The following is a 27,560-nucleotide window of genomic DNA, read 5'->3' on the forward strand; positions in this document are numbered from 1 at the left end:
TCTATTTCATATGAGTAATGGTGATTTTCATGTCGATGCTTGCTGGATTTTGAGCAAAATGTTTGTAAATCAACAACGGAAGGCAATTTTGTGGAGAACATGGGAATCGAGTTGGGACCAGCCACGTAATTCTGAGATATTCAACGAGTGGCTCCCTCCCCATAGAAGAATGGATGTCCCAGATTAGGCGATGCTTTCTTTTGCTCGCGCCCCACGGATAAGGCCCTCCTCGTCCTCGATCATCAGTCCTGTGGAGCTGGACCAGACTTCTGTGAGGTCGCCATTTCTGAATTACAGAATCCACCAGCAAGTTCCTCAATTGGACCTTGGGACTGTGAGTGTTTGTTGTTTGGGGCGTGACAATTTTTGTACCAGCAATGGCAGCCATGGCGTGCACCTCTGCTGCTTCCACGGCCTTGTCCACGCCCCGGTTGGCAGCTGTGAAGCCTGCAAGGTCCGCGAGGCCGGTGCATTTGACATCTGCGTTCCATGGCCAGAGCGTCGCAAGTGTGTCCCAGGTTGCGGGGTTTGAGAGCTCTGGTGTCAAGTACAGGAGTGCTGGTAGGAGGGCCGTCGTGGTGTGCAAGGCTGCCGATGGCCAGACTGTCGTTATTGGTTTGGCTGCCGATTCCGGGTGTGGGAAGTCCACTTTCATGCGCAGGTTGACGTCGGTGTTCGGCGGTGCTGCATCTCCTCCCAAGGGTGGCAACCCCGACTCCAACACCTTAATCAGTGACACCACCACTGTGATCTGTTTGGACGACTACCACTCATTGGACAGGTATGGTCGCAAGGAGAAGGCCGTTACCGCGTTGGACCCTAAGGCCAACAACTTCGATCTCATGTACGAGCAGGTTAAGGCTTTGAAGGAGGGGAAGTCTGTCGAGAAGCCAATCTACAACCACGTCACCGGCCTCCTGGATGCCCCCGAGACAATCCACCCCCCGAAGATTCTCGTTATTGAGGGTCTGCACCCAATGTGAGTTTTCTTAAAAGAATTGTAAGACTCTAGAATGATTTTTTAATCTTTGACGTCGTTAAGTATGCTTGGCTGAATTGCTCATGCACTTTCAGCCAATTCCACGACCCGAGACCCTTCATGCTGTAAGAAATGCCGGGTCCTATCTGAGGACGAAAACAATTACTCTCCTGGATTCTTGGAGTCACTGCACAATTTACTCTTAAAGTCACAGGGATCCTAGAATGTTGATTACACTAATGGTTCCCTTGGAATTCGTGCCACAGACCTTTGTTTACTGCCAAAGACGAAAACTGAACATAGTACCGGATGTCGTGCTGTTGCCCGCAATGGGTCGAATATATAGAGTCTCGACTTGATGCCCATAAACCCGGCAAGTTTTTCTTAGACATGCATCTCTTCAGAGGTAGGGATGCGTATTGGCTTACGTTGCGCAAATGTATGTGTGCACCAATGATGTGTTCACGGGTCGTAGAGAGAATCATATTCGAGGAGACACTTTGTTTAGAGATTTGAGATGCTGGTTTATTGGTTCTGTTTCTTTCGGTGCGAAACCCATAACAGACAATTTGTCGGCGACAGTTACCGCGAGCATACTGAGGTGATGTCTCGTAGTTAATGTACAGGAGCACCCGAGATTGAAGCTTTTCTTTGCTCGTCGTGTCGGGTGGCCAATTTTGACATTCTGATTTTGAGCTATCCCGACCCTGCTAGCGGAAATAGATCCTGTCCTACAACACTGTAGTTGACCAAAACCTGAGTTTGATCTCGTCATTCTAAACTGCTCCGTCTGTATTGTGTAGGTTCGATGAGCGTGTGAGGGAGTTGCTGGACTTCAGTATCTACCTGGACATCAGTGATGACGTCAAGTTCGCCTGGAAGATCCAGGTTCGCTATCTCATCAAATGCAAATTTCTAGTCCTGCTTATCTGAAGCTATTTGATGGCGGCGATAAGTCCCTGTAGAGAGGGCCTTTTTTTATAGCTGTGTTTCACATTATTACACCACCGCAACGCTCTGATTTTTGACGTATTTACGGGGCGAATTATTGTGCAGCGTGACATGGCTGAAAGAGGCCACAGCTTGGAGAGTATCAAGGCTAGTATCGCCGCCCGCAAACCTGACTTCGATGCATATATTGGTATGTCTTCTAGCATATCTGTTCAAATGTGATAAATTCCAGGCAAGGACGTAGGAATTATTCGCATTCCAGTTACAGTACGAAGAGATAGCAACAGATAAATGGTTTGAGAAGAAATTTTGACCTAGAGGTTGGATTGTTTGCAGACCCCCAGAAGCAGTACGCCGACGTTGTTATCCAGGTGCTTCCTACTCAGCTCATCCCCGATGACAACGAAGGGAAGGTCTTGAGGGTACGTATGGTGATGAAGGAAGGCGTGCCCTTCTTCGAGCCGGTCTACCTCTTCGACGAGGGCTCCACCATTTCTTGGATCCCTTGCGGCCGCAAGCTCACTTGCTCTTACCCCGGAATCAAATTTTTCTACGGCCCAGACACCTACTATGGCAACGAGGTGTCCGTGCTGGAGATGGACGGTCAGTTTGACAAGCTGGACGAACTCATCTATGTCGAGTCTCACCTGAGCAACATCTCTACCAAGTTCTACGGAGAGATAACTCAACAGATGCTGAAGCACGCAGATTTCCCTGGTAGCAACAATGGCACTGGATTGTTCCAAACCATCTGCGGGCTGAAGATCAGGAGCGTGTACGAGAGAATCCTCGCCAACCAGAAGAACGCGGCCACATTGCAGTCGGCAAAGGCGTAGACGGAACCATTGTATTATGAATTAGCGTCGTTGTAGATTTTTGTGAATGTGAAGACTCGATGATTCTCCTGTGGATGAATTCTCACGATCCTGGTTTGTCCAGTGAGGTTGGTAAGTTTTGTAGAAGTTTTATTCGATGACTTGTCCCCAGGACAGAGAGTCTGTTGTCCTCTTCCTGTGCAGGTACACACTAAAGCAACCTTTCTCGCGTGCTGCCTCTTCCCTGAAACACGCGTTTGCAATTGTGAACTCCATGGCCATGAACTGCATGTTTCCAAAACCTATATGCATACGTTAATGTGTAACAGTCTAGGGCCTTGACCTCACTCAATGAGAATCATAAGACTGTTAATTATTCAACCGAACATTCACTCTCCGTTACCAAGAACCTCCGTAGAACATATTAACGGGCCTTTTTTGCTTCTTTTGACTGAAGTAACAAAATTTCGCTGAATGGATTGTATGTAGAAATCTTAAACGCTAAACTGGAATGACCTCCAAATACTACCAACTATAGTCACATCACTTGTAAGACGGGTCCTTCAATCGGCATACTACGCATCCCCTCTTTTTTTAAGTTTACAACTTGAGGAGAATTCAATTGAGATTTGTACGCATATCAGGGATCAACAAATACACAGGTGCGAAATTGAAGGCAATGAGGAAGAAGTAATTTGTCATTCTCAAATTCTGTCTGCACGCGACTGGCAGCTGTGGTAGTACTGTAAAAGCTATCCTTGAACATTTCAAAGTTTCATAAGTATGTGAATGATAACCTGAGTTTTTTACAGTTTCTATGTGTGCAGCCGTTCTAATTTTATTTGTTTCTGAACGCAAGTAAAATTAACAGAACTGCCTGCGCTTAATGAATTCACACTTGAATCACATTTGTGCACCACCATTTACTCTTCTTTCATCCTCAAAGATATTTCATAAGTTTCATGTATATTTTTAAAAATTCATTCTTACGTCTGCTCATACTGTTAAAAATGCACAGATGTTGTGCAGTATGTGTGATATGGTTTTGAGATTTTCATATCTTATGAATTTTTTTTGGGGACAAACATGTGTGCACGCATTTTCTATTAGGATTGCTATCTTGTTCTTTAATAGTTGAATATTGAGCAAAAATAAAAACACATACGATTATTAGCTTTAATAATCTTTGTATAAAACACAATATATCTTTCTTAATTTTTGATTTGTGTGATTTACAACAAAAATTATACATACACACAACCAAATAAATAAATAAATAAATATCTATTTTTTTAAAAAATGTTTCTGGGTTTTTCGCTTTGTTTAAATCAAAGATTAAAAAAAAATCAATGGTATACATCTTCAAAAACATTGAGCATCCATAATATCATTCAGTAGCTCTCCTACTATGGTCTGGATTGTTCAAATGCAGTAGGAAGTGGATTATGTCCTGCAGCAGTTGAATACAATTAGATAATTTTCACACACAAAAACTTTACATTGAACATTCCCTAAAGAACTATCCATTACAATTTTTTTTGAAGTCTCAAACTTGCAAGTTACTAAATTATTTTAAAATTTTGAAATAGATTGTCCTAAGTAATGTATATATATATATATATATATATATATATTGTGTACAAAGGCATGATAAAGTATGAATATTATTTATTTTTAAAAAATGGAGATCGGAAACAAAAAAAAAATCCAAAATATATTCAACGATCCACGTGGATTTTTTACAATTTCTTTTACTAAAAATGTACATGCTTCGTGGACAGACGAAGTTCTAATTCAAAAGGGGCTTGTACCCCGACGATGCTGGCGTCTCTTGGTCCCACTCGTCGGACTCAACTCAAGGCAGGCTCTCCAGCCCCCAAGCTTCATCATCAAGCTCCCCTTCTGTTGAGGCTCTCGCATTTGCTGAGAGCTTCTAGTAAACGAGTCCGATCTCCGCCGTTGTGTCATAACTTAGAGCTTGCGAATCTGTCATGAAACTTGTTCTCAGAGCGGTACGCATTTGGCACTCATGAGCGTTTTTGGAAAATTTGCGAGGACTTCCTTGGTGGCAGTATTTCCAGGAGTCAGGAACCCGTCGCACTGAGTGATTGCGGCGTAATTGGATTTATTCCGGGTTGTGTATGCGGAGTTTCGGCGTTTGAGTCGACATCGAGAAGTTCTGCGCGAGTTTTTGGTGGTTTAAGTGCACGAGCAGTCAGCTCGCTTGTGCCTTACATGAGTCGGTTAAGATTGTGCCAATATATTATGCATTTCTGTTTCAGAAGTTGAGAGAAGTCTCTAATTATTGCCCTATTGTTGTTGCGGAGGTTCTTTGTTTCTTTTGGAAATGCGATGCACAGTTTCCACGTGGTAGAACGGAACTTCCATTTTTCTTTCAGAACTTGCTCGTTCTAAAGTTCGGCCCTCCATTGCATGCCGGAAATTTGTGTGGATGGTGATTTTTCTTGATTTTTTTTTGTTGATTATACGTCCTTCTTAGCCGTAATCGATATCGAAATTTGCTGCGATTGATCGCAATAAATGTTCATTTTTACTCTATTTACTGGATGAGCTGTTGTAGGGTTGTTCTAAACAGAAGAGGTTCGCCGGTGAGCGTATAGTTTGACGCATAGGAGCATTGTTTACAACAAATGAATAATCGCGTTGATCTCTTCTCTTCTTCATTTTCGCCCGCAAGTGAAATAGTTTTCTTGCTCATTTACCTGATACTCTGGTGTTCCGTCGCAGGAATTGAGAATCACTGCGGCATCGAATCGTGCAATTGTCGAAACTTTTAGCAATAGTAGACAACCATCGAACATCTTTAGAATATTTTTCGTTCCCCATGGATTACAGAAGCCTAAGTGGTTTGTTTGAGGACGAGGAGGAAGAGCAGGAGGATACCTATGACACGGTACGTCGCATTTCTTCCAAATTAGATAGTAGATTTGAATTTTGGAAAGGAGTTTAGCTAACTTTTTCCACCTCTTTCGAAGCATTGTACTGTTGTGATTCATTCTTTTAAAGCGGTTTTCTTGTTTCTTCGTCGGAGATTCCGCTCATGCTAAAACTAGAGTGTGATTAATTCACCATCGATGAAACCATTCACATTTAGCTATCCACATGTAAACATATCTACTTGTTAACCTTGCTTGCAATATGAACATGTAGAAATGCCTCTCAAGGTCTTTCATGATACCTGCAATTTTTTATTTCCCTGTTACACACATGCTCTCCATCTGGCGTCTGATGTAGACTACAGTTTATGATTGCATGTGAATTGAAGATTCTTTGTGTACGTGCAGGATTTGTTGGCCAACAAGGAGTATCTGGTGTACCTCATTGATTCTGGCTGCGACATGATGCTGCCGTTTGAGAAAGGGGTTAGAAGTTCTGGTCGCCTTTTGGAGATTAGAACGGCCTGTGCATATAACTTGTGACTTGGCAACAAGGATTCGGCAGATAAACCACCTTGCAATGAGATCATGTTAGTTTGAAAATTGTTAGCTAACTCATTGCATTGGAGTTTCTGTCTATAGTGTTGAATGTAATGAGTGTTTCTCAGGAGTCATGCTTAAAATGGGCGATGAAGGCTGTCGAAGAAAACTTGAAGAAAAGGATTATTGCGCGAGATGACAAAGTTGGAATTTGTTTCTTCAATACAGTCAGTACTGTCCCTATATTTGCAGTCATTTACATTTCGATGTGCAGTCTGGAAATTTACTGGATACATTTGGGTCGTAAGATTATGTAACAATCAGCACCTATTGGGTGCGGTATCAATACGACCCTTTTCTTACGTTTAATTGCAACCCATTTAGTTCGGGATTGAAAGTGTTATTCGTTTGCTGCAATCAGTTGAAAAAGAAGAATATCCAAGAGGCAGACGGTGTGTATGTGTGGTCGGAGCTTGATGATTTGTCGGCGGAGCTCATTAGAAACTTTCGTTCCTTGCATGGTATTCCCTGCTTCCGTTTACATGTGTTGGTATTTCCTGATCTATTTTAGGCATTGCGAATTTGACTAGTTGATGTTTTGATTGCATTTGGAGTTGGTTCTTTGGCTTTTGCAGATCTAGATGTATCTCATGTAAATTGGATATTTGTTGAGCCCTTTGCAGGAAGTTTCCAAAAGGATATTGGTAGTCAAGTCACGGCAGCAGCAAATGCAAGGGAGCATCCTTTACATGATGCACTGTGGGTGGTACAGGCTATGCTTCGTTCAGGGTATTCTTCATTGGCCATCGCTAACTCATTTTAACGTAATGAGCATATGAAGTCAAAGCCGCCATGTCAGACTCAGAAATATCACAGTGACAGAATTCATGTCTCTTTATTCCCTGAAGTGCTCATTCTCTGAGTAATGTCTACTGCAGATCTTGTTTTTTGCTACACGATGTTGGTATTACGAGCATAGAAAGATGTTTTTGACTTGTACTTACTGGTAATTGTGTGAATAGTGTAAAGAACGTGGAAAAGTCTGTAGTTATCATCACAAACAATGACGATCCATTTGGTGATATTAATGACGCTTTCGTGAGGAAGGATTTGGAGCGCACAACCATCCAACGAGCCTTAGTATGTCCTGAAATTTGCTCATCTCAGATTTTCTTGTGGACCTTGTCGTGAGCTGGTACTTTTGTGGTCTCTGCTTCTAGTTGAAATTGAAGGAACTACTTTCTTGACAACAGATCTAACTTATTTTGTACCGTACTAGATATTGATTCTCATCGATCATACAATCGTTTTGATTACTCCTTGTCACTTGAAAATCCAATAGCTATTATTTAAGACATCTCAAGTGTGTTAGTTGGAGCTTGAAATGGGTGGCCTGATTACTTATTCGATGTATTCACTTGACAGGATGCTCAAGATTTGGGAATAAATATCGAATTGGTTGCCTTAAACACTCCTGATAAATTATTTGATAAGACCTTCTACAATGTAAGGTGCAGTTCCTTGTATGTTTTTTCACACATGCAGACACGATTGACCAGAGTATGGAGGTCCAGTTAAAGATTTTGGCACCTTATATTTCTGCTACTAATGCTGGTCAGTCTTCTGTAAATCATATTGAATGGACTTTGTGGATTGAGTTTTGACAGATGATTACTCAATTTGAGGGTAACGAGGATGCATCACAAGATTCTGAACCATCTTCCAGGTAAGTCGCAGTTAGCATGGATTTGAAATTTTTAAACTGCATGTTACTGCGTATAAGTTACGAACAAGTTCTGTCGTCCAAATCAATGTTTTTATAGATCCTCATGATATGTGCAGATTTGATGATCTCGTGGACACCTTGAGGAGAAGAATGTACAAGAAACGAATTGTACGCAAAATGCTCTTGACAGTCGGAAGTGGTACTGAGATTGCGTTGAAAACATATGCTTTAATACGCCCCGCAGTGCCACGTAACGATCTTAACCATCTTTTAACTATGCAAATAAAGAATCTTTCTCTTTTTTTCAAGTCTAACGATGTTCTTCAAACTAGGTTCTTGCTCGCTACTTTCAAGGATTTCCTTCACAAGGGATGGTTTATTAGTCTCTGGAGCACCCCATATTGTTTTATTTGTGCTAATTTTTCTATGAGCAGAATATGGATATGATACGTGTTCGAGTTCTTAATGATGTAGTTTTTCTTTTTCTGCAGCCTCTCACATTTTTGTTGATTCGCGTAACAATCAGCCCCTCAAGGTCTTTACTCCATTCTTTTCTGTTGTGTTTGGCTCAAATTTGAATGCAAAGTTCAAGTGTTTGCCGTAGTCCTTGTGTAGATATTCTTATCTTGAAATGTCGTACGCAGTTTGTGAAAAATTGATATGCTGCAGATCGAAAGGACCTACATCTGTTCAGACACCGGAGCATTGATGCATGAGCCTCTGAAGAGATTTGAAGAATATCAAGGGTATGTGCAACTTACCATGGTTTGTTGCTTACGGTATATATGACAGAATAAAACTGTGTGTGTATGTCGAGTAGTTCATTATTTGCAGCAATTTTGAGCAATTAGTCATTTAGTAGTGAGCTTGCCTCTAGCAGGAAGAAGGTCGTATTTTCTGTGGACGATGTGTCAGATATCAAAAGGATATCCAGTGTTCAACTTCGACTCTTGGGATTCAAGTCTATGTCATGTTTACAACCGTATCACAATTTGCGCCCGTCAACTTTCATATATCCTGACGAAGTGGTAATATTCCTTGGTTTTAATGACTCATATGTATGGATACAATTCATGATAGGATTGTTAATGTTATTTGAGTCCAATGATCAATCTTTTTTGGGGGAATAGCTGACCACAAATTGCCATTTATTCACTTTGCCTATTAGTTCACACCAATTGACACAATGTTATGATGCAGGCGGTAAAGGGAAGCACATGCGCTTTTATTGCTTTACACAGAGCTATGGTGCGATTGAACAAGTAATTCCTCAGTACCCTCTAGTGTCCAAGCAATTCTGAACGTGATTCCATATTGTATGCAATTTAAACACTTAGTTTACTGTAAGATAATCTGAATTCCTTGTGCTGAGGTATTAATGCGGCATAAGCCATCTTAATTCTATTATGTAATTTTTTATAATGCAGATATGCTCTTGCTTGCTTGTCGTCACGAGCAACATTTCAATTGGTTGCACTAGTTGCACAGGTAGACTGAAGCCTGCTTATTTTACATGATCTTTCCTTCGGCAATTGTATCCAACAGATTGCAGAACAATTCCTTCATATTGTTGATTTTCTTGTAAAGATACCTAGAATTGTTATGTTGAAAGCTCTATGCATGTTTTCCTGCTTGACAACGAATGGATTACATTATGTCTCTCATGCATGAACTTTTAATATCTGGCTAGTACGAGTATCGTCATCCCTTTTGCGAGACATTTCGGTTCATTCAAGTTCTTTATTATACTGATTTTCCAGCATTTTCTTCATAATAGTAGCAGCTGGTGTTCGATTAGAATTTTTCATCGGTAGAATAAAGTGATGTAACAAAGCTGAAGCATTCCCGAAAACCAGCATGTGCGAAACTGATTGAACTTGTGTTTGTTGTAGGAGGAAGAAGGTGATAGCACAAATGGCATGAATGTGATATATTTGCCTTATTCGGATGATATTCGCCCTGCGGAGAAGGTCTGGCGTGATCAATTATTGCGTTTTGTTACATTGTCCAATTATTTTGGCCCATGAGAAGCAATGATTATTGAATATTTTTGAAGGTAATACTTCCTCACTGTTCTAAAGTGCCGTGGTAATGCAGTACCATACAAGCATCTCCCCAATTTCGAAGGCATCGGAAGAGCAAGTGGAGATGGCAACAGATTTAATTAAAAAACTTCACTTAAAGAACTTTTCAGTTACAGATATTCAAGATCCAGGTATTCAAAATTGTTCGACTACATACGTGCCACAGCTGCGGTACTTCGGAAGTCGACTGAACAATCTGTGCTTTGATTCTCAGAGTTGTAGAACATTTCCGTGCCAAGTACGAGAGAGAAATTTGTCTTCGTCTTGAGTAACCACTTATGATTGGTGTGACGTAGTAAGAGATTCAGAAAGGGAAGATTGAACAAAAGTTTGATCGTATTTGATATTTATGAAAGGTTCTATCACAGCCTATTCCATTTCTCAAATCGCTTTAAAACGCTCCCGAATTCAAACTTTGATGTATTTCTGTGCAGCTCTACAGAAACAATATAGAATCATTGAGGCAGTGGGACTTGAGGAAGATGATATCTCAGAAATTGAGGATGAAACTCTACCAGATTCAAAGCGTATAGAACGGTACGTAATCTACTTTTTGCGAATACCCTGAATTGGCTTTGGTTAGTCTGGCCTTTATCTTCAATCTTTTCCTGCAAGGTGGACGAAGTTGACTGATTGACTCTGTGATCGCTTTGTGAAGATGGCTCTAATGATGTGGTTGCGTGCTTAAGTTCTGGCTGGACGTTTGCTGAGAAAGGGTGCTCTTTGTTTTCACACTCAAATTTGTTAATGTGTGTTTTATTGAAACCGCAGTGCAAGTTTTTTTGCGAAGATATTTAAGAATAGTGTGTTCGGGGAGCAATACGATGAAGAGGAAGCAGAATCTGCTGCTGCAAAAGAGAAGGGCGGCGCAGCAGCACAGAAGCGCAAAGCAGCCGCAGAACTGGCTGCCACAGAAGCTCAAGAGTATAATTGGGTACAGCTAGCAGACGCTGGAAAGGTGCGAATGTTGTCCACCCTTTGGGAACTCTTGATCTTCTATGGACTTTGCAGCTTCAAGCTTGTTATAACAAGTCTCAGATATTGTGAAGTTCTGATTGTAGATATTGTACAGAGTGGTATTGTGGAGAAGGGTGACTTCGAGTCTTTGAAGCATTTATCCATGTTTCGTGCTAAATGATTGCTGGTTGTTTACATTTGCAGCTCAAGAGTCTTACTACAGAGCAGCTCAAAATTTACTTGAGAGCTAACGGCCTCCCATTGTTGGGCAAAAAGGACATCTTGATCAATCGAATTCTTACTCATCTTGGCAAATGAGGTCAAAGCTGCTGCTTGCCTGATTTTTGTGGATCCACGTTGTACATTAAAATTATTGGAGTTTTGAGCAGAGAGCATAGTTGCAGTGTACCTCGTGGTTCCTCAAACTCATGCATTGGTAATGTAGCGACCGGTTTTATTATTTTTCCCAGTGATGGGAGGGTAGCTAACTCAACGCGATAATGTCAAATACTCGTTTATTGGGTTCTGAATTTCTGCAATGAAAATTATAAGCTTACAACAGTAGTTGAAACATTCATAAAAAAATAACTTATCCATATTCCGCATTCATTGTTTCTTCCAATATCTCTTAGATGATTGCTCTACATGTAAAATTGACTCGCAACTGCATGCTGTGTTTGCAAGAGCTTACTTTTTCTCCTTTCCCGTCCTTATTTGTTGTCTTATGACAGGACTTTTGGCAGATTAGTTTGAAAATGGAGTATTCATTGGGTCATGACTAAAAGTAGCGGCTAGAAGGACAGCCGATCTGAAAAGCTGTGAGGCTTTCACAAATTAGACTGCGTTATCCTCTTGCGAAAGACTAACCTCCGTTACCAGATAAACTGATTATATCTTAATCATCTAGTGCTGCCCAATTGTTTTCAACTGCGGAGGCAGTTTCAAATTGGCGAAGTAGCAATTACTTATTATTTTTTTAATGTTAAAAAATGATTGGAAGTGCTATACTGAAGAAGTTGCTGCTGAGGTCGACATTGTAAGACATGTCACCCGCGACCATACAAAATATCGCGAGTACCAACTCCCAGAGGAAACAGAAGCTCAACACGCTCGTTAACTATGCATTTGACCGTGTCATCATCTTCAATGCGCTTGTAACCCACTGGATGCTCAAGAATTGGCTTCAAGTCTAGCTTCTCCTCCAGCTTGGGCTCTGGCACTGGCACTGGCACTGGCTGTGGTGATGTTTGTGAAGGTCCTCGCATTGAAACATTCTTGGACTTGAGATTCAATTCAGAGACCACCAGAAATGCTGCAACAGACGCCACCACTGATAATGTCTTTCCAGTGAAGCTGAGCATGCGGGAGAACACCTTGGAGAGTCTGCCAGACATAGGATTTCTGCCTTCATCTGAACGAATCTTACAGTTCACAGCTTGCGAATGAGGTGACAGATCGTCCGCCAGGAAGTGACTGTCATTGAAAGAGGGTCGATCCTCCAGCTTCTTAGCAGGACTGGGTTTGAATTTGTGCCCCTTGGATGCTGTGAGTACAGGAGAGCCGCTGTGGATGGAGGGGAAGACAGGGTGAATGTGGTGCGTTTGGGGGACATCGTTGGCCTTCTTCACTGGCCCCTCTACAAATGCCATGGCTTCCTGCACCAACTCCAGTTCCTGCCCATTGTGCTGTCTCAGCCGCAGCAACAAGAGTCTTCTGCTTTCTTCCAGCTTTGCCAAGGCTGCATCCTTGCGAATCCGCTATTGCTGCTGCACAGACTGAAGCATTGACAGATAAGAAAAATACCTATGTTCTACAAATGTGACCTAATTATCCCTGTGCTGCGATAAAGCTACACAAATGCTAACTGAAACATTACAAAATGCACCAGGGTAAGGATTATCCAACTGACATTGTAAGCCACAACCAGAACCGTACCCAAATGCATGATGAATGGGCACTGTCAGGCCTAGACTGAACTACGTCGACTGACTTTCTCACAAAATGCTTCTATTCCATTACCAGAGTTGAAGACCTAAAAGATAAAGATATCGGCACTGCAGATTGCACCCATCTGAAGCGACTTCAGCTGCGTTTCCAGCGCCTCCATGGCCATTCGAATACCCGCCAAGCTGTGCGCTTTCTCCACACTCGAACATTCCGGCACAATTACCTCTTCCTCTCCGAAGCTACGAAGCGACCCACCACCGAAAATCCGTGACTGTGTCACTCTGTCTATGGCATCGCAAATGCTGCTGTGGAGCTCACTGGCTCTCGTCATCACCACCCCAATCTCCTTGGGCTCCATGACCACCCGATCTCTCCCACCCTTCAAGCCTTCGACCGCTCCATGATCCTCCACCACAGCTCGAATTCACCTCAAAAAAAAAAACTGGTGCCCACATTCCTATTCCAACACGCCCCATTTCGCACCGAAAAACTCAAAATGTGATGGAACTCGTCGCAGATCTGAGCCCCCACGGCAACCCATTCTTCCACTAGATCGTCAGAAGCCTAGTGATCTCATGTGCATCTCCACATCCTAGCTCAGAGAGTCGTAATTGTGCGATTCGAGGATTAAGCGGCGCTCGCTGGAAATTAGCGGGAGGACGGTTCGGCCGACATGGGCCTTGAGAGCCACGCCCGAAAATTACCACCTGGACGGTGCAGATGCTGCCAGTAGGTTTGATTCACCTCACATATTCAAAGCGATGGGAGCTTTGACTTTGTACAATCACCACTCAACGTGATGCTTTCATATTAGAGTAAATACAGAACCAATGAATCTTATATTTGTAGAGCATTTAGGGGATTTCTACACTTCAAAGCCCACTTTGAAATATTTTGATATAAAAGTCTTCCAAAGGTTTTTATTTTAGATAGTATAAATTAAGAAGAGGTCATAAAATGGACCAATTTTTTTTCTAGTATTAGTATATGTTAGCTCATATCTTGATTCTAACAATTATGAGAAACATAGTTAAATTTTAATTTTTAATTTCTAACACAATTTCTCAATACTTTATAAAGATTATCTCTTTAGGTGGGCTTACAATAAACTATAAAGAACAAAATTGTTAATGTCATGTACAAAAAAATTTCATTATACCTCATTCTTTCTTCTTTGGGTTTTTGAATTCATTTTTCCAAGTACAAAGATAACTAAGTGAGGCTTCTTGATATCAACCAATCAAAACATTAAAAGTTGTGGCCTCTTACTTTGTCTCCTATGTAAAAAGACCTCCTTAGATTTTAGAGAATATTAAATTGCTCAAAATCATAGAAACCCTCATTAATCCTCATAATCCAATTTCTAAGATCCTAATCCACTTTAATTTTAATAACCTTTAATCCAAGCATTTAATTTAGATTAGGTTTATAAAAAATTATTTAGCATATCTATTTTCAAAAATATGCAAATTTTTACTTATAGATAAATTACAAAACTCATGAAGTTTTCTAAAGTATAAATTCTTTTTTAATTTACGAAACCTAAAGTCACCCAAAACAATTTTAATTTTGTAAAGCTCTCACATAGTCATTATCAACTCTAATTTTCTTAAAAAAACACTCAAAGAAACCTTATTAATTCAAATCTCTAATCCCACTCTTAAATCAATAAAAAACAAAAAAAACAAACAAAAACAAACAAACAAACAAAAATAAAAAATAAAATACAATTGATGTAGATGCATGGTTTTGTGTCTATGGATCTAGTTTTGACTCTAGTTCACAACTAGTCTTCTTTGGATATCAATTTAAGGGATTTTTATGTAAATTTTATTAAATTTATTATATTATTTTATTCAAAGATTTCTTTAATATTATTTTTGTTAATCTACTTTGTGTTTTCTTATTTATGGTCTCACAGATAAATACAAAATCCTTTTAAAAAGACAACATTAACGCTAAATATTTTTATTACTTCTCTATTAATTTTTTTTGTATTTTTAAAAAATATTTTTTTATTATATTTTATTTATTAATTTTTTGTATTATATAATCTTTAATTTATTTTATTTTTCAGCTAATAGTCATGTTACAATACAACAACATACAAGACAAACAAATTCAAGGTATTGATGCTCTACATAGTTGGCTTGACAAGCTTCAATTAAACATTTGTTATTGTAATAGCTTCTTTGAATAATAAAAGCAAAGCATATTATATATGGATCTTGGAACAATTAGTCAAGTTTATATCTTATCAAAAACCAGTTATACTAATAAAAAATTGCAAGCTTGCTTTGATCTGTACATTTATATATATATTTTTTCTAACTTCCAATTGTTTCTTTGTATTTGGCTCATCAATAAAAATGTATTGGCAAATTGCAAAAAGTATTTTGGCAACATAGAAGCTTAGAAAGATTTTGAGTAAATTTGACAAAGCATATTCTATTCTTGTACTACACAAGCATTAAAAATGCATTAGACCAACTTAAAGAACAAATACTAGGCTATATTATCACTTGTAAATTATTTCAATGACACTCAAATTAAGGATCATAATGAGCAATTTGTTGCCCCATGGACAAATAAGTATTCTTACTTAGGAAATACAAACTCATTGTATGTGGAAGGATCTCACTTTGTATTGAAGAGATACTTGCAAGGATTAACTTAATATTTTCTTTAAGTTCAAATTAATTTTTTTATAAGTGTTTGTAAATTGGATCAATGGAATTAGAACTTAAGTTGGAAGAGAACACATACAAATTCATTATAATCAAGGTTGACTATTTTATGAGAACAAGATCTTAAAAGTCTTTGAATTTGCACTTAAAGAAATATACAAAGAGTTTCTCAAGAAGAGCTAATTGGGCAACCTTTAATCCTAAATTTTTACTCAAACAATGGAAGTGCCTTGTATTCATGCAATCAAGGAGAAGTAGGAAAATTTATCCTTAGAAATGGGAGATCTTCATCCACTATGACATCTCATGGAAACCATATACTTATGACAACCTGAGGCTGCTCCAAAGAAACAAAAGAAAATTGAAAACTTTAGTATAGCAAACATGTTGCAAGATGTTTGAGGTGTTTACATAATTGCACCACAAACACTTGAATCTCTTCTTGCCACTATAAGTAGTATGTCAATATTGATACTTAAAACTACTTCAACCTTTAAAGGCCTTTCAAAACTGTTTCAGGAACACCAAAATAATCCTTTATTTGTAAATACTGACAATAGAACGTCTTTGTTGATTTTGTCGATTCCTTGTAATCTACAAAGCACATATGAATGGATGCACCAACTTGGGCTTTGATCATTTTTGGATATGTCCACGAAAATTAATTGAGGTTTTATAATAGCACCGATGCAGCAACAATAGCTGTTCTCTTCAGTAAAGAAGACATATTTGCGTATTCAGGTGGTTTGCGTAGAATGCAGCCAAATTGCAGCGGTAATCTAATTGCTCACGACACCATCCATGCGGCAGGTGCAGAGAACGGGGGGGTGGCACAGGCAGAGATCATCAAGGAACGTTCTATTGAGCCCCAAAGTGCCGAGGTTGAGACAACTATCCAGGCAAGAATTATTTCACCTAGCTCTATGGAGCTGAAGGATCTCATGAGCATCCACAGATCAAAGGTATTAGACTTGAATAACAATCGTTCACAACGTGAACGCACTTTTGACTTTAAAAGTAGACCCTGAAATGTATGAGCACCAGAAGCAATACTATTAATTTAATGCACACATTGGGTACATCAATGACTTCTCTACCTGGATTACATCATCAGTACGTTCTAAATTTGGACTCTCTAATATTCAACCTATTATCACTTAGGTATCTAGCTGTGTACTATACATCAAACGTCTATTGACAGTGATAGTTGCACTAGAATGCAGAACTCTATTCTTACTAGTTATACAACTTGGATGGTTGCACGAAGGGACAGGCCTATCACAGCTTCTCAATTATGCGAAATTTGGAAATATTCCAAAAGCTCGATTTACATGTTGGGTGAGACATGCACCCTTACTACTCATGCTACATCTTACAGATGAACAAAAGATACCTTAGAAATTCACACTATGTGAAGTCGTAAATAATGATGAACTAAAAAAGTTGTAAATTGCGTTTGCGTTGATCCTGTTTCCACTTTGGCAACTCATAAAACTGGCTTCTGGGCATTCCGAACAGCTTCTCAAAATCTTCGGGAGATAAGTAAGCCTACAAGAGAGGAAACAGTCAATGCTTAATGAAAAAGGAGCATCCGGTGGGTTTCGTGGGACGCTTTTCAGAGCGTCTTTGCTTTAAAACGAAAGTTAAGAATCAATGCAGTGTCTCGGATAGAATTCAAAACCACTGGCTACTAGCAGCACTTCATTGCCAACGAATTAACATTCGTTACTCTTGGAAACAACTGTGCAATGAGTTTTGGTGTGACACGTACCTCTTTTCTTTTTACATTTATTTTTAAATCAGGATCCGTGGGCGATGCTTTCAGGCGATCATAACTGAAAAATTCGGTGATTTCCTCCCCTTCATCCCCTCCATCTTCAGACTTAGAGCTTGTTACAGATTCTGTATCCCCTGATGCCTCCATTTTCGTGAACGGCGAACTTCCAGCGATCCAATCAGAATCAACTGCAAAAGCAAAGACAAAATGAATCAAGGTAAATTACTTAGTACTACTAATTCTGGCCAGTTCGACATAAACGGCACTTTATACTAGTGTCAAGTGAAGATTAGAAAATTAAACATACACGATTCACAGCAACAGATCTGCATCACAGCTTTAGTGAGATGAGCATTACAGCGGTCACCAGGTTGTGTTCTATCATAAATTAAGCAACCAAAAGTGACAAAATCTCACCTGAAACTGAAGAGGCTAATCCTGCTTTTTTCGTACCAAACATTAACGATAGAGCTGCCATTGCAGCAGCTCTTTGAGAGTTAGCAGTTGATGGTCGATGAAATCTAGGACTCACTGGAGCAGAGGCTGAATTATTCTGATTGATTATATTTTGGACAACCTTGGAAAACTTCCCCTCTTTCGTCAACTGCGATGAGAGAGCTGCCATAGCTGCAGCCCGTTGTGTGGATTCGTCTTTGGCTCCAACTGAAGAACTTGATGTAAGATGTCTTTGGGGTTTCTGCAATACTTAGACATATTAAGATTGCGCATGAAGATTGTCTTGAGACAATAGTTCCGATCTAGTAGCTATCTCCCAAGGAGGTGTTCCAATGTCGTGAACTCTAAGCAGCTTGTACATAGTCTCTGAATAGGCTTTTAAATAAGACTTTGATTTAGTTAAAACCTCAATGTAGTTACCTCTGAAGGAATACGTCGTCCTTGAAGCCCTGCAAGCTTTCTTGAATATGCGTCTCCATTGACCTGTGGCATCTCATAAGCTTTGGATTCAAAAGTGTGTTCAAATTTGTACATCTAGATGTTTGCGATAATCTCTATGTTACCTATTCATAAGAAAATGATCCAGACTGGTTTCAGCGAGAATTGTTTTATATTGGTGTGAGTTTTACTTCTGCAATAGTTCGGAAGTTGAAATACCACCTGGTAAATCCAATATAAAAAACACGAAGCAAATAGAGGCACCAGTGATACTGACATTGACCTTGCTGGAATCCCATGAGAAGAAGGAGGTGAAAAATATTGGTTCGTAGCCTTCTGCAAGTATAAAGATGGGAGTATCAGGTTGTGCTCCATCCAATTTTTCTGCTCGTTCAAGAAATCTCTGCGAGAAACATTTGAAACTCAGATTAACGTTTAAATTCTTGGAACTAAATTCTGCTTTGACCTACGACAGCTTCAAGACATAAAACAAGGGGGCTGTTGGTCATTAATATTAGCTCTCCTAGTTCACTGATCTACCCAAGTAGTGCCATACCTTGGCAATGCTTAAGGAATGCTCTTTGTTGTCTGTGCTCGTATTATGGCCAATCCACTCGTATATAATATTGTGACAGTCCAGGATCATGATATCTTCCGTCAGAAGATCATCCTGTGTGAAATTATGTACTTCGATCACCTGCACAATTCCAGCTTCAGTGCACTAATAGACACTCACCAATTTTCTAAGATCATTCAAGAAGCAGTCGCTAGATTTTGGACAGAAAAGCCTTAGATGCTCGAACCGATAACTATTACGGAGATTATCGCTGAACAAGACAAAGCTTTAAACTCCAGAAGAACGCTAACATAAGACAACACTTCAAACTGCAGTACACATAGCGATTTACTATATGAGCGAGAATTACCTTCAAATTTCCTGAATAGTAATTGATAAATATGCAATTGATGATTCGAGGACAAGCAACCAGATTTGAGTCAGATATGATAAATCCGTAGCGCAACTTGTTACTAAAGCAAGCACTGTCTTCTAGAACTTGCATTATTGAAAGATACTACAACACAAAAGGTAGAGACAGCTTCGAAGAGACTAACGAGACTGGATTTGATCAGAAAGCCTAAAAAAGATAAGTCACAATCTGCTTGATAGGATAAGACCTCACCTTGTGACAGACTGCAAGCATACAGTCGTGGATCCTTCGGAACATCTCTTGCTTCTCTCTGACTTGCATATTTCCGTTTCCCTCCAAGAGAACTCCAAAATAGCGGAGGCTCTAAACCCTCTTTCATAGCCCTTGCTATAACACCAGGCTGCGTCAGTCAACAACAGAGTCAGAGCTTGAAGTACATTCAACGACGCTGCTCAACAAAGAGACATATAGCTGTTGTCTAGATTAAGAATCTACAACCTCGGCCCAGTTTCAAAATTTGAAGAACTTTGCTTCAACCCAGCATGTGGTTTGGGAATAATTAAATCGCCAACCGGGTTGACCACCGAATAAAATAATTCATGTCCACTCTAAGTACCATATATCCCACCTTCAAAATTTCCGCCACTAGCAGACTCGCCTTTTGACTCTCAAAAGTACTAAGATTGCCTGACCAGGCATACAATTTTGAGTTGGTTTGAAGCAGGAAGCAATCGGAGGAGTTCAGCGAAGCGGATGACTGCAAGATATAAAAGAGACGATCAATCAAACTGCTGTCTTCAACAATTAACCACACCATGATTAAAATTGAAAAAGTCAAAAGTAGTCAACATCTAAGTATAATTTCTGACAGGTTGCAGATAAAGATCGCCAGCAAAGTAACACCACTTACAGGCTCTACTTGTACGGCTTGTACAATTTTCGGACCAGCAGCTCGCACCCGCACCAACATTACTGCGTTATTGTCTTTTTGGCCTAAACTGGGAGGCTCCTGCCAAAAGTTCAAAAGATCCAGATGTTTCAATATGCATAAAAACATCCTCCAAGTTCCCTGCTTTGGCCAACCCAGGGTGAATCTTCCTTCGCACACCTTACAACTGCACTCATCAATTACTAGCTGTTTCTTCGATGGAAGCTGCAACTAATAATATGCACAAGATACAGTATCCAGCAAGTGAAGTCTTTCAAAATCAGGGACATGTACTTGATGACAAAATAGCTGACCAACCTTCAGAATGCACATGCATTTGAACAGCGCCAAAAACTGAATGGGTTCCCTCCCTTGTGCAACGTAAGCCTGACATGAGTCAAAACATTCACAACATGAAACTATAGACGCACAACCAAGTTGAGGCTCCCTGTTGCTGGCAATTGGTGCACGTTGTAATGAAACACGACAACTAATAACATCAAATTTAGAGGTCCAAGTCTGGAATTTACGAATCGCACGCAAAGCCTAAACACCGAGCTACTAATCAACCAGTTAAACTATAGACAAAGAATGACGGGCTAACACACTCCACCGGTCCCACCCATTACATAATCGACCAAGTATGCCAATGCCTTCTGAATTTTACAGCGCCAGCAAAAATGCATGCTACACCTTAGTGTTGAGCAAGATCCCAAATCTTTTTGTCGAAATAAAATCTTAACAAAAAGGGCTAATCTTAAAAGAGAAATTACCTGCACTGCACGCCCTTTAAGTGCTACACTCATGTCTTTCATAACTTTCAGGGACGCATCCTTATCTTCCTGCACACCAAGATTTCTTCTTAATAATGGGATATTGGTTAACCATCCCGTGTGACACACTCACATAAACAAGCACACAGAGGGAGACAGACAGACAGACAGACAGACAGACGGCGCGAAAATAATATTATTGTAAGAATCAGAAAGGACCCACTAGACATCCAGACCTCCCCCCTGGTCACAAGACCGCGCGTCGCGTTTTAATGAAACACTCGTCAGAACTACACCTACAGGTCCAAACTTACCAGAGGGGAATGCCGGCCACTCCAATTGCAAAGAAGGTATTCCTCTTTACGTTCTTCTCCTTGATAAGTATACAGTACAATGTAGCAGCTGTTTTCGTAAAATCTTCCAATTTCTTCAGCAGCAATTTGTTTCTTCATACCACATACTATCCTCCAAACCTAAGGTGAAAATCTCACTAAATTAACAAGACCACCACGTAAAGGGGATAGAAATGCAAATTTGAAACCAGAGAATTGTACTAAGAAAAGTTTTAAAAGTACTGGTTCGTAAGGGATACCTCAAGCTTGCCACTCAAACTTGGAAGTGATGGTGATTCTTCTCGGACAGGCGAACCCTTAAGAATGCCCTTCGTGTTGAGGCCTTGCTGCTTCAACAAAGCTGTCATAATCACAGTGGGTGAGCATCGTAACAATGTATTGAAACTAAAATACTTAGCACCATCATGATATTCATTAAAATGAATATCAGGAAAGTGAAGGATCCATAAAAGTTTGAAGCACATCAAAAAGGTTTAAGGGATACTAAACAACCTGACAGAGTTACAAATGCGTTATTTGTGAATCAATCCAGGGTCTCAAAATTGCACAGAGAGATCGAAAAATTGATAAACAAACTTAAGCGATTTTTAGACATCGCATGAGATAAAGACGAGTTTTCAAAATGACAACATGACAAACGCCTATTTTGGCCACTGCATTATCCTTGGCTCCAACCTTTACAACACATTGAGCCTTTCTCAAGAGGCCACAACCAACATGACATCTTTTTCGGCCCATGATCGCAAGGAACATAGTTTATAGAGTCAGTAAGTACATATTTGGATGAAATCATAGCTAATGATTACAGGACGAAGTTGGGAATTGGACATCCTTACTGCATGCTCGAACACATTATACGATTTCCAAGATAATTATTGATAAAATTCTTGAGGTAAGATTTACACTATTGCATGAGCTAAAGACTGCAGAAGACCGATCAAACATAGCATTCCTTTTTAGATTGATACTTGTCAAGATCTGCAGTGAGGACACAATTAGTACATCTGACCAAGACAGCAGGGTTAAGGAACAACACACGCATAATACATTGTTTACCTGCAACTTTGCCCCTTCCTTCTTCAGAGATAGGATACTGTTCATGTAATGGCCAGTTGTCAAAATGTGACCGAAACTCTAATGTTTCAAATCCCTCAATGATTCGGATAATCTGACTGTGCTTTGGTCTTTTCTCATTAGTGATGAAATTCTGCACACATGTAGTAGAGATCAAATTTTATGCAACAGAAATTGTAAAAAATGAATGCGGGGTGAGAGAACGTGGCAATGTACTTGTGAGGTTATAGCGGAAAGAGTTGGCATAATTAGATATTCTGCGAACATCTTAAGATAAAACAATACAAGATGATGCAAGAGGAAATTTAAAGCGGCGGTTGAGAAATCTAAATCAGTAATAGCATACTGTTGCGTTCGAAATCCACTGAAAAGAATATAAAATACGCATCACGTGGTCCGTATAAAGTTACGGTACACCCTGATTTCAGCAGAGCAAAAGACTGTCATGCAGATAATAGCAGTAGAACTTACCTCTACTGTTGAAACAGCAGCCTTTCGTGCATCAAGAGATGTATTACGACCCGCCCATATGTAGAGCTCATTACCACAATCAAGCAGATAACACTTGCTGCTGTCCAATATGTCTTTAGAGATTTCTACTTCCTTGAAGCTGGCTTCAATGATACTTTGAGAATTCAATGCCCACAACCAGTCCCCTTGTCACTAACACTCTTGCAAGAGCTAACAAACTCATGTCTGGATGAAAAGCAACGAACATGAGGTAGTGCCCGCAAAGAAAAGCTTACATACCAGAAAAGCTTAGGTTTCGTCAACTTAGGAGCATCATCTGCAACGGCAGCTTTCCTTGCAAGTGGAGCGAAACCCCCGAATAAAACCCAAAACTGCCCTGTGTCTGCCTCGGACCCGAGCGTACCATCATCTGTAGTAACATTGAAACAGAAACCCACGTGAACAACTGTGAATTAAAAAACTCAAACCGCAAAAAAATTATCGAGCCCAAAAACGATAGGTATTGAAAGAATGATATTGTTAAACACCGTCTTATTCTCATCAATGCATACTATACGCTTGTTTACGCTGTTCGTTGAACACAACTCAACAAAACCGAAGTGCCCGTTCACATCGTCACTACATAATTGTGTTTAACTTTGAAATTGAGAAGCGAAACCTTTGTTTGCCTCCATACCTATAATGATAACTTCACATTTTCCATCGTGATATGTATCCTTGATATATTGGACAACTTCTAAAGCTTTTCCCCGCTCTTGGATGCTAGACGTTGCTCCGTTGAACTGAAAGATTGTTGATTCCGTATCCAGAACAAAGACATCATTATGGTTTAGAGAGGAACGGGCGAAGGGGACCTGTCATGGAAGAGGCAATAGCCAAATCGTTCAGATTAAAATAAAAGATGCAGTAAGCAGGGAATGAAGAATTCTGGAGTAGAATCTGTAACTCAGAGAACTGCTTAAGACCTGTGAAACTCGAACTGCGCGCCTCCCTTTGACAATGAACAAACGAGGCTCCACCTTCTCAACCTCCACTTTGTTGAATCCAGAAGCAACACCCCCTTCTAAAGGAATGATACAAGGTTTGAAGTAAGACAGAAAAAGATCCGTTTCATGTTCTTGAGTTTCTCTGTATTGAACAGCGCGACCACCTAAAGCAGCGTCCAGCTCAACTGTTTTAATTGCCGCAGTGCCAGCTTCATCCTGCCGGGCAGAACCGTGATGCATTAACCAACTAGCGCTAGAGCAGTAGACTACAGGTTTGAGGTAAATGACAGAAAAAGTGAAGTTGGCTTTGACTATTCAACCACCCAAAAGATATCAGAAAAACTGGAAGCTCAAATTCACACTTGACCAAGAAATCAGAGTACCTGGGTTGTGTTCTTTCCTAGCCAAAAGTGAATGTCGTAGTGGAAACCTCCAGTCTTTAGTGCTGTGGTCTGTTACCAAAATTTGCTAACAATTATTTCGGGGTTATTCCAGGACCAAATAAATGTTCCAGAAATAAGTATTCTTACGAGGAGTATCCACGAGTTTATTCATCTAGTGAGCAGACTACACCCAATACTTGGTTGCAAAAACTATAAAGATAAGATTCGTCAAGTCCATCCAACTGCAACTATATTATGTAGATCGAAATGAGCCAAAGATACACAAAAGCATCAGACCAGGTCAACCTAGGAAAGTAGTCTCATAACCCGGTCAGCAATATGTGAACAGATCCAGAATCGAGCTCCTGTAAACCACAAAGACTAGTAATAAACATTGCTAATAAGAAACCCATCTTCAGCAAAAGGACTGCAGATGAAGGGAAGAAGAAGTTTTACCCTGAGGACAATGTAAGAATCGCCGGAGTAAAATTTTCCATAGGATTCCGTAGGTAAGGGCGTTGGTTTGAAATCTTCAATGCGCCAGATTTCCATTCCTCTGAGAGTATAGTCAAAGGAAACAACTAACTGGAGACCAATGTCAGGTTTGTTACCATTCCAACTTAAGCGAAACTCACTACAGGAAAATCACATAGTAGTGCGGACCACATTAATTCAAACGATTAACACTTCAAACCATACCACAAGTAACACGAAAATGCTAGAATCTTGACACTCAATCAATATATGGCACCTGGAAGCTTTGCAGTGTTCATTAATTTAGATCCACGTTATTTTTGCAACCACTCTAACAGATGAGTTTTGTGCGACAATATTACTGAGTGAGAATCAAACTGAATTCATGAAAAAGAATGGAATTAAACGTAGGATACGGTTTCTGCCCAACTCCTTGAAAAGCAATGTCGACATTCTTCATGGACACAGCCATCCGGCTGCACCTTGCAATCACCTTTAATTCTTAGTATTACCTTCAAATTCACATGCATAATCGTGTAATGAATCCTTGGGATCCCAGCATGTGCACCTACAAAGATAAGGAACGATTTCGTTATAGTCAGAAACAAACTTGGAAGATGAAAAATAGAAGAAGCTAAAGACGAGCAAATACATTTCATTCCTTCTTTCCTTTTCCTTTTTCGTTCTTTCATTCTCATATTTATTTCTTTGTATTTGAGGTTGTAGATGGGTAGCGAACAATATTTGGAGTGAACAACAATTTTACAAGGCTGATATGATGCAGTACCGTAGCTACACTACAAAATCGCAAAACAACAAATGTAGACTAACGACACTAAGATGATTTAGCAGGCGGTATAATACACCAAGTCTTGAGCGATCCTCATGATGATGTACATATTACAAGATTATAAGACGTATTTCTGAACCACTACCAACGTAGTAATTGATCTGCCAACCCTCTCACAGGAATTGATGTCACAAGGTCGATTACCACACGAGTCCTCTCATCGTCATATTACCGTTAACATAAACCTCCTCGTAACAACTTTTTCCCAGTGTTCACGCCCAATAGGACTTCGCAGATTGTTTCTCAACTTTCCCATCATATAGGATATATGACGGACACGCCACTTGCAGGTTGGCAACGTGATCGGACAATCAAGAGATAAGACATAAAAGGGAAGTGCATTCGAACCTTCAATTTGTAACTACAGAATGCGCGATCAACCACTTTTTTACTGCAACAAGAGAGCAGTCACTGAGTGTACAGCGAAGGGGATTGATTCCAACACACAGGAGCTGCAATCTGTTTAATTGCAAGGAGCAAACCACAAGGGCAGCCCTAGCTGAACTCGAGAGTAGATGGAAGAATTACCATTCGGCAGTAAACTGATCGGTTAGTTTATAAATCACCGAAGCACAGACCCAGTCACAAAGGTAGTTGGTTTCAAATAATTGGATGATATTAATTGGATCTATTGGCAGCGAGTAGGGCACTAAGAAATGCTCTGTGACTACAACTATTTAACCCTCCACGTATTCAAGACGATGTGTTTTCGTGAGAAGGTACTTGATTTAAATCGCGTCAATAATAGGTTAATTAACGTGTTCATTAATGGCAACGCCTAAGCTCGTAATAAAACAACAAGCAGGACAACACAAAATCACATTCAGCTCATCACAACTCCTGAATTTCTGGAAAAATCACCTACAAAAGAGGGAGCTATACCATGTGGGTTCCAATTTCAAGTCGCGAAGGGGCGGTTTTGACAAGGAATCCTTGAAAAAGAGGATTCCAAACTTCACCAAAAAGTCTCTGCGACACGCACATTCTCGAACTGAAAGGTCACGATCCAATCAGTAGGGAATTTGAAGGGATCGCCTCCAGTCTTCTAAGGGACAAAGATCGTGTTCCAGAAATGAAACATCTGAAATATGAGAAAACGATCCAACGAAGCGCGTTCGGAAACTACAAAGTTTCTCCTCTCAACAAACAAAAAAAAAAACAAAACAAAACAAAACGACAACAACAACAACAACAACAAAGGTTCGATTTTCGTAACAATGGCATATTTCTCAACTCCGCGCATCCGCAAAAATAACACACGCCAGCATCAACAACACATTCTCTCTCTTTCGCACCACAACGGACAATGAACAACACCTCCAAACGCACGCAAATCTAATATCTCGATGCACGAAACCAGATCTCCCGCGTGCTGCGCCAACTCACGACAATCTAGGACAATTCTAACACAGCTCTGAGCCGCAGCACCGGCGACACTTGCACCCTGTAAACCCTCGATAGGAAACGCCCCTCACCTGTCACGTGATCTTCTTCCAAGCCACTGCAAACATCTATTCTTCGGATCAAGAATTCAACCGAGAGTCCAACCCCGCGAGTTCAGCGTGGATGGAAACCTCTGCTGCGAAAGCTATGGCGCAAGGAACTTCGATGCAGGCGATGGAAACGAATCGGAGGAGAACAAAAGACTTCCAGACAGCATTTCGCAAGAGGACGGAGGAGCTTGATGTTGTGCTTGCACTGGTGAGCCGGGGAAGGGAAGAGTCTCGTCCGAAACTTCTAAGCCGAGGTACGGTTATCCCCCGGGATTAATTAAACCCCAGCATTCACTTCACACGTCGGGCAACCCCTGGTTGCCCACCGTTTTCTCGGCGTTCGTCGGTGTCTCGCTCGTCTGTGTATCGTTCGTTCGTGTATCGTTTGTCCAGACGGAGTATCTACCACGCAAAATATTATTACATGGAATCATCTGGGGGGGGGGGTAATCTTATCAAACTCAATGAATTGAGTGAAATTTCTTAACGAATGTAAAATATTTGATGGGTGTCAGGTGCATAACTACATTGAGTGATTGAGTTGCGTTTGTGTTGTCCCATTCTGGTTTGAATGGTTCAAACCGGAAGGGTG

At 40.3% G+C, this 27,560-nt stretch overlaps 5 protein-coding genes across 12 annotated transcripts; 2 read left to right on the forward strand and 3 right to left on the reverse strand.

Moving 5' to 3' along the window:
- Positions 1–261: 261 nt before the first annotated feature.
- Positions 262–3,015, forward strand: LOC112295397 (phosphoribulokinase, chloroplastic). The gene is made up of 4 exons (XM_024546923.3): positions 262–979; positions 1,783–1,867; positions 2,036–2,120; positions 2,267–3,015. The coding sequence occupies exons 1-4, from the start codon at positions 378–380 to the stop codon at positions 2,764–2,766; spliced, it is 1,272 nt and encodes a 423-aa protein (XP_024402691.1). The 5' UTR covers positions 262–377; the 3' UTR covers positions 2,767–3,015.
- Positions 3,016–4,630: 1,615 nt separating this feature from the next.
- LOC112295430 (ATP-dependent DNA helicase 2 subunit KU70) lies at positions 4,631–11,556 on the forward strand. Of its 3 annotated transcripts, none has more exons than XM_024547014.3 (20): positions 4,631–4,757; positions 5,494–5,659; positions 6,051–6,128; positions 6,311–6,409; positions 6,604–6,703; positions 6,866–6,971; positions 7,205–7,322; positions 7,608–7,688; positions 7,850–7,908; positions 8,025–8,158; positions 8,400–8,443; positions 8,578–8,654; positions 8,789–8,936; positions 9,109–9,170; positions 9,336–9,396; positions 9,801–9,878; positions 10,006–10,123; positions 10,427–10,529; positions 10,764–10,950; positions 11,154–11,556. In XM_024547014.3, exons 2-20 carry the CDS (start codon positions 5,591–5,593, stop codon positions 11,265–11,267), a joined length of 1,836 nt encoding a protein of 611 aa, XP_024402782.1. In that variant the 5' UTR covers positions 4,631–4,757; positions 5,494–5,590; the 3' UTR covers positions 11,268–11,556. The 3 variants fall into 3 exon arrangements, with proteins under 3 accessions (XP_024402782.1, XP_024402779.1, XP_024402781.1); XM_024547011.3 differs by having other exon boundaries at positions 4,649–4,988; XM_024547013.3 differs by having other exon boundaries at positions 4,675–5,029.
- LOC141046499 (uncharacterized) lies at positions 11,448–13,111 on the reverse strand. Of its 2 annotated transcripts, none has more exons than XM_073540751.2 (2): positions 12,969–13,111; positions 11,448–12,724 (listed from the first exon to the last, which is right to left on the reverse strand). In XM_073540751.2, exon 2 carries the CDS (start codon positions 12,596–12,598, stop codon positions 11,996–11,998), a length of 603 nt encoding a protein of 200 aa, XP_073396852.1. In that variant the 5' UTR covers positions 12,599–12,724; positions 12,969–13,111; the 3' UTR covers positions 11,448–11,995. The 2 variants fall into 2 exon arrangements, with proteins under 2 accessions (XP_073396852.1, XP_073396853.1); XM_073540752.2 differs by having other exon boundaries at positions 11,448–12,715; positions 12,969–13,108.
- Positions 12,982–13,254, reverse strand: LOC112295431 (uncharacterized). The gene has a single exon (XM_073540753.2). It carries the CDS (start codon positions 13,252–13,254, stop codon positions 12,982–12,984), a length of 273 nt encoding a protein of 90 aa, XP_073396854.1.
- Positions 13,255–16,613: 3,359 nt separating this feature from the next.
- LOC112295469 (villin-3) lies at positions 16,614–27,215 on the reverse strand. Of its 5 annotated transcripts, none has more exons than XM_024547124.3 (24): positions 26,951–27,204; positions 26,358–26,444; positions 25,042–25,193; positions 24,608–24,707; positions 24,152–24,220; positions 23,748–23,984; positions 23,459–23,636; positions 23,062–23,191; positions 22,783–22,936; positions 22,294–22,444; positions 21,477–21,577; positions 21,199–21,357; positions 20,885–20,953; positions 20,430–20,498; positions 20,094–20,192; positions 19,812–19,940; positions 19,436–19,583; positions 19,181–19,191; positions 18,811–18,951; positions 18,532–18,657; positions 18,237–18,299; positions 17,778–18,057; positions 17,355–17,548; positions 16,614–17,131 (listed from the first exon to the last, which is right to left on the reverse strand). In XM_024547124.3, the coding sequence occupies exons 3-24, from the start codon at positions 25,095–25,097 to the stop codon at positions 17,018–17,020; spliced, it is 2,778 nt and encodes a 925-aa protein (XP_024402892.1). In that variant the 5' UTR covers positions 25,098–25,193; positions 26,358–26,444; positions 26,951–27,204; the 3' UTR covers positions 16,614–17,017. The 5 variants fall into 5 exon arrangements, with proteins under 5 accessions (XP_024402892.1, XP_024402890.1, XP_024402893.1 ...); XM_024547122.3 differs by having other exon boundaries at positions 26,358–26,466; positions 26,951–27,090; XM_024547125.3 differs by lacking the exon at positions 26,358–26,444 and having other exon boundaries at positions 18,538–18,657; positions 26,951–27,215.
- Positions 27,216–27,560: the final 345 nt, after the last annotated feature.

This window comes from Physcomitrium patens, chromosome 18, assembly GCF_059467195.1.
Source record: "Physcomitrium patens ecotype Gransden chromosome 18, ASM5946719v1, whole genome shotgun sequence".
In the NCBI taxonomy this organism is placed as follows: domain Eukaryota; kingdom Viridiplantae; phylum Streptophyta; class Bryopsida; order Funariales; family Funariaceae; genus Physcomitrium; species Physcomitrium patens.

What these genes read in the sequence shown, in the direction of transcription:
- LOC112295397 (XM_024546923.3), top strand. Translation starts at nt 378, where the DNA reads ATGGCAGCCATGGCGTGCACCTCTGCTGCTTCCACGGCCTTGTCCACG. An exon ending in ATTGAGGGTCTGCACCCAAT is followed by an intron (nt 980 to 1,782) that starts GTGAGTTTTCTT and finishes TGTATTGTGTAG; the next exon opens with GTTCGATGAGCGTGTGAGGG. An exon ending in AGTTCGCCTGGAAGATCCAG is followed by an intron (nt 1,868 to 2,035) that starts GTTCGCTATCTC and finishes ATTATTGTGCAG; the next exon opens with CGTGACATGGCTGAAAGAGG.
- LOC112295430 (XM_024547014.3), top strand. Translation starts at nt 5,591, where the DNA reads ATGGATTACAGAAGCCTAAGTGGTTTGTTTGAGGACGAGGAGGAAGAG. An exon ending in AGGAGGATACCTATGACACG is followed by an intron (nt 5,660 to 6,050) that starts GTACGTCGCATT and finishes GTGTACGTGCAG; the next exon opens with GATTTGTTGGCCAACAAGGA. An exon ending in GCTATGGTGCGATTGAACAA is followed by an intron (nt 9,171 to 9,335) that starts GTAATTCCTCAG and finishes TTTATAATGCAG; the next exon opens with ATATGCTCTTGCTTGCTTGT.
- LOC141046499 (XM_073540751.2), bottom strand. Translation starts at nt 12,598, where the DNA reads ATGGCATTTGTAGAGGGGCCAGTGAAGAAGGCCAACGATGTCCCCCAA.
- LOC112295431 (XM_073540753.2), bottom strand. Translation starts at nt 13,254, where the DNA reads ATGGAGCCCAAGGAGATTGGGGTGGTGATGACGAGAGCCAGTGAGCTC.
- LOC112295469 (XM_024547120.3), bottom strand. Translation starts at nt 25,097, where the DNA reads ATGGCTGTGTCCATGAAGAATGTCGACATTGCTTTTCAAGGAGTTGGG. An exon ending in ATTCCTTAAGCATTGCCAAG is followed by an intron (nt 18,658 to 18,810) that starts GTATGGCACTAC and finishes TGTTTCTCGCAG; the next exon opens with AGATTTCTTGAACGAGCAGA. An exon ending in ATTAGCCTCTTCAGTTTCAG is followed by an intron (nt 17,549 to 17,777) that starts GTGAGATTTTGT and finishes TTGCTTTTGCAG; the next exon opens with TTGATTCTGATTGGATCGCT.